This window comes from Vipera ursinii, assembly GCF_947247035.1.
Source record: "Vipera ursinii genome assembly, chromosome: 4".
NCBI lineage: Eukaryota > Metazoa > Chordata > Lepidosauria > Squamata > Viperidae > Vipera > Vipera ursinii.
Window position 1 is genome coordinate 49,706,955 of NC_139514.1, and position 13,409 is coordinate 49,720,363.

Sequence of the window (13,409 nt, forward strand, 5' to 3'; positions counted from 1 at the left end):
TGAATGAAAAGAAAATGCAAATCAGTACTTTAAGGTACAAATATATAGCTTTTTAACACACATACACATACTTTTTTTCTTCTTCTGTTCAATCATATCCAGTTCTTAGGGTCTGCCTGAAGAAGTTCCCACAGTTTTCTTGACAAGCTTTTCAGAAGTGATTCTCCATTGCTTCCTTCCTACGGTTAAGGGAAAGTAGACTGGCCCAAGTTCATCCAGCTGAATTTGTTGCCTAAGGCAGGACTAGAACTCATGGTCTCCCTGTTTCTAGCAACTTAAATGTTTGTTATAATGATAATTATAAATATATATTATAGTTATTAAATAATTATAAACCAATTCCCAAAATGAACAATTGTATCAAGAATTATAGAATTAGTGTCAGAACAGTAAGGAAAGAGTGAGGGTTCTTTGAGTGAGGGTTATTTCCCCACCGTCTTGAAGGAGGCGGTGGTGAGACCTCTACTCAAGAAGCCTGCCTTGGACACAGCTGTATTGAACAACTTTCGTCCAGTCTCCAACCTTCGCTTTCTTGCGAAGGTTGTTGAGAGTGTGGTGGCGCATCAGCTCCCTCTGGTCCTGGATGAAGCGGATTATCTGGACCCTTACCAATCGGGTTTCAGGCCCGGGTACAGCACGGAGACGGCATTGGTCGCTCTGGTGAATGATCTCTGGAGGGCTCGGGATAGGGGATATTCCTCTGTCCTAGTCCTATTAGACCTCTTGGCGGCTTTCGATACCATCGACCATGGTATCCTGCTGCAGCATCTCAGGGGATTGGGAGTGGGAGGCACAGTTTTTCAGTGGTTCTCCTCCTATCTCCTGGGACGCTCACAGTCGGTGTTGGCAGGGGGGCAGAGGTCGACCCCTAGGACTCTCGCTTGTGGAGTTCCTCAGGGATCGGTCCTCTCGCCTCTCCTGTTCAACATCTACATGAAACCGCTGGGTGAGATCATTCGTGGTTTTGGAGTTGGGTATCATCAATATGCCGATGATACCCAACTTTTCATTTCGACCCCAAACCACCCCAGTGATGCCCTCGCTGTGATGTCCCGTTGCCTGGAGGCGGTTCGGGTCTGGATGGGGAGGAACAGACTTCAACTCAACCCTGACAAGACTGAGTGGCTGTACATTCCGGCATCCCGGGACATTCAAAATGTTCCATCGCTTTCTATGGGGGGTGAGCTTTTACCCCCTGTGGATAGGGCTCGCAACTTGGGAGTCCTCCTAGATTCACGACTTACTCTGGAAGATCATATAGTGGCCGTGACTAGGGGGGCTTTTGCCCAGGTTCGCCTGGTGCGCCAGTTGCGGCTCTATCTGGACCGGGATGCCTTGTGTACGGTCACTCATGCGCTCGTGACCTCTCGCCTAGACTATTGTAATGCTCTCTACATGGGGCTTCCCTTGAAGACTACTCGGAGGCTCCAACTGGTACAGAATGCAGCCGCGAGAGTTGTCTTGGGAGTTTCCCGGTAGTCCCATGTTACACCTTTGCTCCGCGAGCTGCATTGGTTACCAGTTGTCTTCCGGGTAAGGTTCAAGGTCTTGGTTATGATCTTTAAGTCCTTACATGGCATGGGTCCGCGATACCTCGAGGACCACGTGCTGCCGGCGTCAACTCCCCTCCGCCCTGTGCGTGCCCACAGAGAGGGCCTCCTCAGGGTGCCTCCGGTCAGGGAATGTCGACTGGTGGCCCCCAGGGGGAGGGCCTTCTCTGTGGGTGCTCCAGCATTATGGAACCAACTGCCGGTTGAGCTCCGGACGGCATCGGACCTTCGATCCTTCCGTCGCGGGTTGAAGACCCATTTATTTGAATTAGCTGGTCTGGCCTGATAGGGGTATATGGGTTTTTTATTGGTTTTTATTATTTTATCATTCTTGTATTTTAATTGGGCATTGGTTTAATTTTCTTTTAATTTTTGTACTGTTATTTATATATGCCCTGTGAACCGCCCTGAGTCCCTTAGGGAGAAGGGCGGTATAGAAATCTCAATAAAATAAAAAATAAAAAATAAATAAAATGTGGGTTAAAATACAAGACCAGTAGATAGCAAAATTAAAGTGAAATTATTAAAAGAAGCCACTCAATTGTCCTGAATGTTTCAGAATGTATCAGGAAGCATGGGACTTCAGTTATTCAAATTTGAACACTGTTTTTAAAATATAATCTTGTGTATACCATCTTTTTTTCCAACATATTTTTTAGGAATATCTATCTATCTATCATAGGGACGCGGTGGCTCAGTGGGTTAGGATGCTGAGCTTGTCGATCAGAAGGTCGGCAGTTTGGTGGGTTGAATCCCGAGTGCCGTGTAACAGAGTGAGCGCCTGTTACTCATCCCAGCTTCTGCCAACCCAGCAGTTCAAAAGCAAGTAAAAATGCAAGTAGAAAAATAGGGACCACTCCGGTGGGAAGGTAACAGCGTTCCGTGCACCTTTGGCGTCTAGTCATGCCGGCCACATGACCACGGAGACGTCCTCAGGCAAGCGCTGGCTCTTCGGCTTTGAAACGGAGATGAGCACTGGCCCCTAGAGTCGGAAACGACTAGCACGCATGTGCGGGGGAACCTTTACCCTTTTTTTAATCTATCTATCAATCTATCAATCTGTCAATCTATGTATCTCCAAATCACTTGGCTGCATTTTCAATAGTTTTAACATTCTTAGGTGAAATAATTAAGTGTAAGCAATTTATTTTAGGGAAAGTATATAACTTCACTTCAGAACCAAGCTTATATTAGACATTATTCCAAAACATCTATGAATGGGAGCTACTCTATTTGGATTGCAAAAATCCCAGCAAGCAATAGACAACAGCAGAAATAAATAGAAAACCCCAATTCTCTTCTCTCTGTTGATGTAAATCTGATTTGGACATCCCAGGTTTGTTAGCCCTTGTCTTCTTTAGTGCTGCAAAGTCTGCTTTCTAATTTACTGGACAGTGCAGTATTGTTGATGTCTTCAAGTGTCGGCAGGAAAACTACTAGTCCAGTTGCTTGGCTTGCAGCAGCAGTGATCTTGCCATAAGCTCGCTTGCCGCTTGTTCAAATTGGCAACCTCACCCCAAGCTGATCGGAGCAGCAGACATTTTTGCTGACTGGAGTCAGGCTATCTTTTCCAGTTTGCTGGAATAGACACAGACACTGATTGGGTCATGCTGAAAACATTCCAGTCCCATGAAGCAAGTCACTTTGTATTTTAGGTTTGGCAGGACTAATGAATTAAACATCTTGGCCTCCAGACAATTGGCTACTTTAATACAGTTCCTGAAAAGGGGGGGGTTGCTCAGGAAGCATGACAATGCTGTAATCTTTCATTGCTGGGAAGGGAAGGGACTGTGGAATTGGGACGGAAAACAGAAAAGGGTGGTCCTGATGGCGTAAAAAGCCTGTGGGAAGTGCAGGTAGCAGCATGTTGTCCTGACAGCTGTTTCAACTTCTCAGACCTTGTCAGTTCACTGCTATGTAGCAGGTGCAGCCTTTTCTTTTCCTGAATCTTTACTCCATAAAGGCAACAACAAGTCAAGGCAGAGGCTGGCCCTGGATTTATACAAGTGCAGACACCACTAAGTGAGGTAAGGCAACAGGTGTGAAAACTGGACTAACTGATTGAGTTGTAACCACACTCAGGTTCGGAAGCTGAAGTTTCTTAGATATAAGCAAAGTGCATGCAGATTCACAGATAAGCCAGCTAAAGAGCTGTTTCCTAGATGACTATTTTAGACAAAGAATACAATAATCAAAGCTGTCTGTCTTACACAAAAGAAAAGATCAAGGTGTATGCTTGAAGCAGTTTTATTTAGTTCATTTTAGATGATACATGCGGATTATATCTTTGTTCTGTTATTTTTATAGCTTCCCTTTGCTTTGTTTTTCTAAGAGGGAAACCTCTTGGATATATGCTAAAATTAGAGAAAATTACATCTGTATTGAAGAGGTCTCTCTGGAAAGCTTAAAAATGGATGCTTGAAAATTCTTTTATGGGTTCATTTAAAAGAACTTGGTACACTATTTCAAGTTTCTAGTTAAAATCTTTGTATTTTTTTAACCAGTTAATAACATAATTTTTCTAAGAATTAATGTAATTAAAAATAGAACTCATGTGTTTTTAATATGCAGTACTTCATTTTTTTTTAAATTTTTTGGTAAGTCACATAATTAATGGAATAAATTAGACCCTACATTTGTAGCATCACTGAAGCTTTCATCTGTGATGTGAAGTCAAAAGCTAGACTTTGTACGCAGTGAATAGGAAAGCAAAACATAATTGTATTTTTTCTAATCTAAAAATGATATATGAGGTTTTCTTTTCACAGGTTGAAGTTTAGTACTGTATTTCAGATGGACCATTAATCCAAATTTTGTTTATATAATTTTATCTAAAGTATGACAGAATTCATATATTTATTTGAATTTTATTTTATTTGAAAGGCTAGCAAATATAAAATTTTCAGAATCAGCCGGATCTAAAACTGTACTATTTAGCATCTTTATCTGATTTAGGTATTAATATTCCAGTACCCAACATACATGGGCAGCAAAAGTTCAGAAACCAAGTAGTGGCACAAAGAGATATAGAACACTAACTTTTGCTTTCCATCTAGCATCAGCCTGGATTTTTGCAACTTTAGTAGCCTTATCAGTATTTGAAAGAAAAAAAAGGGGTGGGGGACATCAGCAAGCTACTTTAAAAGCATTTTACCACTTCTTGTTCGTTACGCACAAAAAAGTTTAGCATGATACAGTACAATAACGTGTATTCTGTTATCCTATGGAGTATAATAAACTATGGAATGATTTCTATAGTGGAAAAATGTCAAATGTATTAGTTCTCCAGTACCTACAAATTACATTAGTATATTATCCTGAATTGAATGACAAAGATTCCTGGATTAAGAATATAATTAATTAATTATTTTCACAATCAGAATTCAAGATAAATTGGAAATTATATATAAATTGGCCAACAAGTAAAAAGAGTGTCATGCTCAATTTAAATTCAGTTTACATCTCACCAGTTTTAACCAGTTTTAATAAGGAATACAGAAAACTCTAATTATACACTGTTATTTTTAGCTATTGAGTTATTTTTACACTTATTCTACCTAAACTGTAGAGGAAGCTACACACAATTATATTCTGACACCCATGAAATTGCAATGACCTGGTCAGCATAGATTTTGCAGAAAAAACTTGCACTTATGGATATAAAAGCATACTTGATATTTAATGATAGGAGCAATATACAGAGTAATATATCTAAGATATTTTTTACATAACAATTATAGCAGTACCAATTGTCTGTATGACACAGTTTCCAAGACAAAGTTTAAACTAAAATTAAATTGTTGCATTTTTAAATTGTATCTCAAAAACTCTCCCTCCCTCCCCCTCCCCAAAATATTTTGGGATTAATTTAAAGATCTGGTCTTTTCCATATCCTTCTCCTTTCCTGGAAAACAGTACGTCTAGACATCAAGATAAAAGTGTAATTTTTCAACCCCATTCTTTTTAGATCCAGGAAACCTCACCACTTGGGAAGTGCTTCTTGTCTTATGTGGTTGGAGTGTTCCTGGAGCTGCCTGATCTGGCAACTGTGATTATTTGCTCTAGTCATTTGCCATTACAATTATAACAAAGTGTCCCCTGGGGATGTCTTAAAAGAGATTGGGAAATTACAGCAGATTCAAAATGCAGCAGCAAGACTCTTCTCAGGTATGTCTTGGTGAGAGCATATTATACCTACTCTGCCTAAGCTGCATTGGCTCCCAACTGATTTCAAGAACAAATTCAGTGTGCTTGTTATGACTATAGTATATAAACCCTTAAACAGCTTGGAGTCAGCCTAGCCTGTAGAACAGTTTCCCCCATAATGGTGGTCTTCAGAGAAAAGTGCTGCCTCAGAAGGCTGTAAGATTTGGAGACAATCATTACATGATCAGTCTCCCTTTAGGTTTACTTTGTGGGAAGTACTGCAGGATATAGTTCTGTTAAATCAATAAGTAGATGTTACAGACCAGTCGGAATTTCCAAGCATCAGATAAGGTGTAAAGGCTGCAGTATAAATTCACACAGTTGCATGTACATTCTATCACTTTCCATCTGTCTGACTGGACTGAATTTTGTTTAGGAATTAAAACTGGAAGACCGTACCGCCATCACTTTACAAGATCATTACCACTTTCAAAGTAAAATTACAATATGATGAGTGGGTAAATGATCTAGCATTAGAGATTTCCCTACCTCCATTGTTTCCAGTTGTACTTTGTTTTGTGTTTTGCAGCAGACAATCTGTTGAATCAAGAGCGGGCAGCAAAAGATGCTCTCTAGGTTTTCTCTTCATCATCTGCGACCAAGCTAAATAACTTTCTTTTAAAAACAGAAGTCCAGGGAAATGGATTGTGGAGAAGGAATAGTTGGGCACCTGCCCATCTGTTTGAAGGATATGCCTGTGGAGGGAGAACAAGGAGATACTTAGGCTGGACTTTTTTTAGAACTATCAAGAACTATGGTTATATCTAACAATCAACATATGGTTTACTGCTAGAGCATTTTCATTTCATGACAGTGTAGCCTGGAATGAATATCAACTAAAGATACCTGTGCAGGAAAAGCTTTAGGTTACTTCCAGATAGTCAGTTTCTTGTGATGCCAATCCAAAAGTCATTTAGCACATGTGTTCTCTCTCTCTTTCTCTCTCTCACACACACAAACCAGAATTTCCATTGTAAGTTGCTGTGGTTGTAAGTCACGTCTGACCCAATTTTATGACAATTTTTACAAAGGTCATCAAGCAAGTCATGTGGTCATTAAGTGAATCCAGCTTCTCCAATGGGCGCTTTTTTTTGCTGGAAAAAAGCAAAAATGTTGCATATTGTGACCACATGAGTACAGGATGCTGCAATCAGTCATAAATGCAAGCTACTTGCCAAGTGCTCCAACTGCAATCACATGAACATGGCATGGTGTGACAGTCATAAATGAAAGCACAGGTTGTAAATCCTTTCTTTCAAGGTTGTTGTAACACTGAACCATTGTTACACAGTCATAAGTCAAGGACTATCTGTAAGCTTCCCTAAAAAGCTTCCCTCTGTCCAGCAGCAGTTAAAATAAAAAGTGTGGCTTTAGTTAGGAGTTGGGAAGAAGTTATTTTTTACTATAAGTCACTGTTGGAATATGAATTATAATTAACCCTACTGACATTGTATAAAAAGTGGTGTTAGTCTATGGTAGCCCAAAATCAGAAGGATTTGGTAGCTTTTTTCAGAATAATTTTTATTAAAAAGGATGTGTTTTTGTGAACTATAATTCATTTCATCAGAATGATTCTGTGGTTTCCTACATTTGTATTAAAGTAACCATGATGAACTTCAATGAAAGTGCATAATTTACATAGGAATTAGAGGCTGTGATTACAGCTTACTCACAGATCAGCCTAACCTAGTAACCTAATTTTTGGAATGGTGCTCCAGAAAAGCTATGCTAGCTGTCTGCATAGTATAGAGTAGGTTTGAAATGTCCTAAGCTTTTTGTTTAGCCAGCTGCTATCATTAAGAACTAATGCAAGTTAGTTGTTCTCATGCAATCTGTTAGCCTGTTTATCTATTATAGTTGCATCTACTGTATTTACATGCATACCCATAATACTATTCCCTTTTGGGAACATTATGCAAACTACAGAAATGTATTAAGAAATAGAAAGTCACTCCCTCAAAAGACATAAGTAAGAAAAAGCTACATCAATACCATCCACATTGCCCATTTTCATTCTGCCCTTGATTCTACCACATTCTATCATGAAAGTCAGTATAACAGCTGCTGGGTTGCATTCACTGACTCAGATTACACTTTGTGCTAAACTAAACTATGGTGGTTTGTTTTAATCCTTGCTTCCACTGTAGAGTTAAAGTTAAAGCAAGTCAGTTGCATCAGCACAATGATTCATACGGAAAGTCTTTTCTTAAAAAAAGGAAACACATATTCATAGACAGAAAACTAAAAATTTAAAAAGCATAATTCACAGATTTTGATGAGATCAGCATTTCTATTTAATTCAAATACTTGTATTAGAATTATATCTGTCGCAGTCATTTGATACAGCAGTCTAATTAACAGTTGCTGGAGACAACTGCTTTATTCTGTCTAATGATAGGCTAATCTAGAAAAAAAGGCTGATCAATTTGTCTTTAATTTTGTAAAAAAAATAAATACCAAAGGTCATTGTGGGAGGAAGGGACAGACTTGTCTAAACCAATAAAAATTGCTGATGATCATCACACACAACCCAATTCTATAACTTGCTCTGCATTTCTGTAGAGTATGTCAAATATTTAAATAGACCCTCTTATCAAAGCAAGCCTGTTTTGCATTTTAAAATATCTCTACCTTGCATTTGAATATGACAAAGTAGTATGGGGCCATAATTTCTTTAGGGAAAATGAAGAGAGCATCTGAAATTGTTGAAAAATCTGGATGGAAATCTTTCCTTGAACATCATTTAAAACATGTTATAGGACCATATCTGATATGCGCCATCAATGAATTTGCATGACCTATACAAATTTGCTATTTTATTCTCTAGGTGAAACATACAACTAGGCGCATAGGTTCGAGTGCCCACATGATCACCACAGCAAGGGTACCTGCTGATAAAAGGATACGAATTGCCTTCAGTCTAAATGATTCCCCAGGTAATAGTCTATGGAAGTATTCTTTTGCTTGCCTTTGTTTGTTCCAATTATACTGTCATTACTCTTCAAAGGAGTACTTGATTTTTCTTAGATGGCTTAAATTATTTGCTTTGTTTTTCTTTCTAATACATGGGGACAGTATTTGGTATGTTTAAGAGGTTTCCTGTAGTATTATTTAAAACATATTCAACTCTAAATTTTCTGAAATGTTTGTCGGGGACAAATCCTGTAAGGAAGGCCAAGCTGATAAACACCCAGGATTATCTGGAGAGTCCCATGCTTGAAAGTAGAATTTGCAAGTAGCCTAAATCCAACCGTCAGACAGAACTCCTTTCTGGACATTGACTGGTTTAAAAAAGACAGTTGAAGTAAAAAAATAAACCGTGTGAATTGTACCAATGAAAAAGCTTGTAGAAAGTATTTTAGGAAGAAGTTATGAATAATAAAAGCAAACCATTCAGAATCCTATGTATGTTTAGAATTAAGTTAGGAGTGCCTAATTTGAATTGCTACTATTTGAACTACCCTTACAGGGCAATAAAAATAGCCACAGAATTCTTAACTCTTTGTTGCCCCCTGGTAATTTAGTTTAAGCGGTCCAGGTGCACTAAAGAGCCTTGGTGGAGCAGTGGGCTAATGCCTCCTTAAGTAACACCAGCTGCCTGCAATTAGTGCAGGTTCGCATCCCACCAGGCTCAAGGTTGACTCAGCCTTCCATCCTTCCGAGGTAGGTAAAATGAGGACCCAGATTGTTGGGGGCAATTAAGCTGACTTTGTAATAATGCCGCTTGGGTGTGTGTGAAAGCCCTAATAAGCAGGCATATACATAGAATGAGGGCTACTGCTAAGTTTGTAAGCCGCCCTGAGTCTTCGGAGAAGGACGGGATATAAATGGAATTAAAAAATAAATAGTTGGTAAGATTTGACTCTCTAATAAGAGAGTTTCAGATTCAAGCATTAATGTAAATAGTTGGCAGTAAATTTGGTAGTGTTTTCTGCCATCAACCTTTCTATCTTTAACCATTCCATGAAGTAGCAACTCAGCACTGCAAAATTTGCGTGTTATAGAATGATGGTCACATGTTGGACCTCTTTTCTGACAAAAAAAGAGCAACATGTGCCAGGGAATTGACATCCACTCATCTATTTCATTTCCCTTGGATTTTGTTGGCACCATGATTAAACTCCACAGGGGTAATATCTGTTCTGACTTGTGGAACTAGGGCTCTCTTCTAATGGAACATTATATATTTTTTATCATTTTCAGGAAGATAGTTGTTAACACATCACTACACTTTAAATTAGTTATGATTCCTGCTCAGATAGAATTACTATTTGATTCATAAACAAAAAAGTAAGAAAATTTTGTATTAGTTCTTCTGTTACATCTAATGTATCTTCAATCATAACAATATTCCATGCTTAATCAAGGAAATCCCAGATTTATGCAATTATCTTCTGTCAAGGAAGAAAAAATCCTTCCAGGCATGTGCTCACTTAAAACATTTATCAATGTACGTGTTAAAGAAAGGGGAAATTGAATAGGGACGCAATAGCTCAGCGGTTAAATACACTGAGCTTGTCAACTGGAAAGCTGACAGCCCAGGTTCCTGAATGTGGCATGATGGGGTGGGCTCCCATTACTTGCCCCATCTCCTTCCCATATAGCAGTTTGAAAGCATGCAAATTAGAGTAGATAAATAGGTACCTCTTTGGTGGGAAGGAAACAGCGTTCCATGCGGCTGGGCACATATTCATGCTGGGCACAAAACCATGGAAGTGTTTTTTGGACAACACTGGCTCCCTTGGCTAAAAACCAGAAATGAGCACCATCCCTTAGACTCAGACACGACTGGATAGGAGAAACCTTAACCTTTACCTTTTGAATAGGATTTCAAATATTCATTTGTCCTTCAGCAAGGATAACATATTTTTCTTATATTCTCTCGTACACAAAAGTGTCTATATATTAACGCAAATATATATTGATTTATCATATTCCTGCTCTTATCAATTATTTTAGCCAGGACCAGATCTGCAATAGGAAAAAAAAGTTATATTACGCAACAGTTGCTGACAGATGCAGCAAGATACTGGAGAGGACACTTCTGTGCCAAGAAGCTTGCTTTGCATGCTTGCTTCTTGGTCCCAGCCATCACCTGTGCTGAAAACAAATTCAAATATCATACAGATAGTCCTCGATTTACAGTCACAATTGGGACTGGAACTTTCATCACTAAATGATATGGCCATGCTCAATTTTACAATCTTTTTTGTTGCTGTCATTAAGTGAAACTGGTTTTCCCCATTGACTTTGCTCGTTGGAAGTCATCTGGGAAGGTTGCAGATGGTGATCACATGACTCTGAAGCTGTTATAAATACATGCCAATTGGCAAGCACTCAGATTTTGGCCACAGGATCATGGGATCACTGTGAAGACTGTAAGTACAAGAAACATCATAAAGTCACTTTTTTTTTAGCCCCACTGTAACTTTGAACAATCATGAATGGTAAGTCAAGGACTACCTGTAGGGACATCAAGGTTAAATTCTGATAGAAATAGAGGTTTGTATAAACAAGCCATAAGGTAAAGGTAAAGTTTCCCCCGCACATGCGTGCTAGTCGTTTCCGACTCTAGGGGCTGGTGCTCATCTCCATTTCAAAGCCCAAGAGCCAGTGTTTGTCCGAGGACGTCTCCGTGGTCATGTGGCCAGCATGACTAGATGCCAAAGGCACACAGAACACTGTTACCTTCCCACCGTAGTGGTCCCTATTTTTCTACTTGCATTTTTAATGTGCTTTCAAACTGCTAGGTTGGCAGAAGCTGGGACGAGTAACAGGCGCTCACTTTGTTACGCGGCACCCGGGATTTGACCCGCCAAACTGCCGACCATCTGATCGACAAGCTCAGCATCCTAACTCAAACATAAAACTTATACAAATATATGCAGAACAGAAGCTCTGTCAGTACTTACTCCAAACATTACTGTGTGCTTTGTTTTAACAAGCCAGTTTTGGTATTGTCTAGGAAAACTGAGAGAAGGTGACATAGTGATTTAGCTTTATAAGTGCAAGTTAGGTTACAACAGGGGTGTCAAACTTGCCGTGTCACATGACTTGTCACGATCTATCGTGACTTTTTTCCCCTTCCATGTGATGCATCCGGCCAACAGGCCGGCAGTTTGACACCCCTTCGTTACAAGTATAAAACCGGAACTCTGCGTAACCATAATCCTGGCTTTGCTCATTATTTCTCTTGTGCAAGCCAAGCCAGAACTGTCATTAGTTGCTGCTATAGGTTTTCCTTGGGTAATTTAGCTATTGGCTTGTGTAGGCAAAGCAGGGATAAATTATGGCAGAGACTTTGTTCACATGTGCAAGTTGCCCAATACCCAACAACCCCCTCAAATTACAGCTTTGTAGGGATTTGTGGTCCACTCTTTGAAAATCCTTAGCTTAGCATGTTAGGTAGCGTAAGTATTGTCTCTGGGTGTCATAACACAATTTTCTATGCGTCATTTTTCCACATTAGTGATTAATTCTATAATACGTAGGTTGGAAAAACTAAAAAGCAAACCTCAAAATATTTTTTTAAAAAAACAGCTAATTGACATTATAGCTTTTGAAAGTATCAAAATGATGGTATACAATATTACCATCAGTGCATTAAAAATGTTTTTTGTGCTATTGAGGTATCTGTCTATGACGTTTATAAGCAAGCAGTGTATATCTGCTTAAAAGAAAAGGTTGCTACTTCACATTTGTATGAAATGGGTAAAGAAGTTTGGACTGATAGGATGGAGGACATTTGAATGGGAGGCCCTTAACATTAATAAAAGATCTAAATTGCAGAAGCTTTTTCTGGGTAGCACATCTTGTGGCATGCTCTTCAGTTTGCCAAAACAACCCTTAGTCCTATACAATTTTGATCCTGTGACTTTGTTGAAGCATTTGACAATTACCAGTCAAACATTATTACAGCAGCTGTCCCATTAAGGAGATTGAGTCATGCTTCTTAGTTCCTTTTGGCTTTTCTAATGATTCATCTTTCTTCTTTTAGAACAATGGTCTTTCTTTAACAAAAAAACCCCAAAACCGTAGGAGGCCACTGGCATGTAAAGCAAAATATGTACATTCAAGTATAAAAGTATGTAAAGCCTAAACACTTTTGAATACTTTTGTTGAGATACAGACAGAGATAACATCAATTTTGCATAAGCCATTAACATGCATTTTTGTTGTGGCTGTTTTTCAGTGGTTGCTCCAGGGACAGGGAAGATAAAATTGAGTGTTTCCTCAACTACCATCATCTCAGTGCAAATGTTTTACATCTGCTTTATTAGCCACAAGTTTTTCTCTGTGGCTAATAGGAACCAGGGGATTTGATTTTCATAAGATTATAATAGAGAGGAAAAAAGCAAATCTTTGTCTTCATTTACCATTCTTATATTATATTTAAATGTTTGATAATATACATATTCTATATTAATTCATTAGACTTACTTTCCGCCTTTCTTGAAATAGAGCACATAGTTCTCTTTTCTTTAATTTGTCCCCAGAAGATTTGGGCTGAGAAGAGTTATTAGTGTAAAGTCAGCAAGTGAGAGGAATGGTGAACTTGAACCTGAAGCTTCTTGTCCTTGAGCCATATCTTAACCATGGCACTACAACTATTAGTTGCATTTAACTGCTAGAGTTACCCTATTGGAACTGCAA

The 13,409-nt window shown here is 39.0% G+C and overlaps 1 protein-coding gene across 1 annotated transcript in view; it reads left to right on the forward strand.

The window, feature by feature from the left end:
- The first annotated feature begins 3,313 nt into the window (after nt 1-3,313).
- MAP3K7CL (MAP3K7 C-terminal like) overlaps nt 3,314-13,409 on the forward strand; it is a 43,066-nt gene continuing 32,970 nt past the window's right edge. Inside the window, exons 1-2 of the mRNA XM_083361838.1 lie at nt 3,314-3,577; nt 8,584-8,692. Of these exons, the coding sequence (XP_083217964.1) occupies nt 8,623-8,692 (70 nt within the window). The 5' untranslated portion in view covers nt 3,314-3,577; nt 8,584-8,622. The remainder of the gene's footprint in view (nt 3,578-8,583; nt 8,693-13,409) is intronic.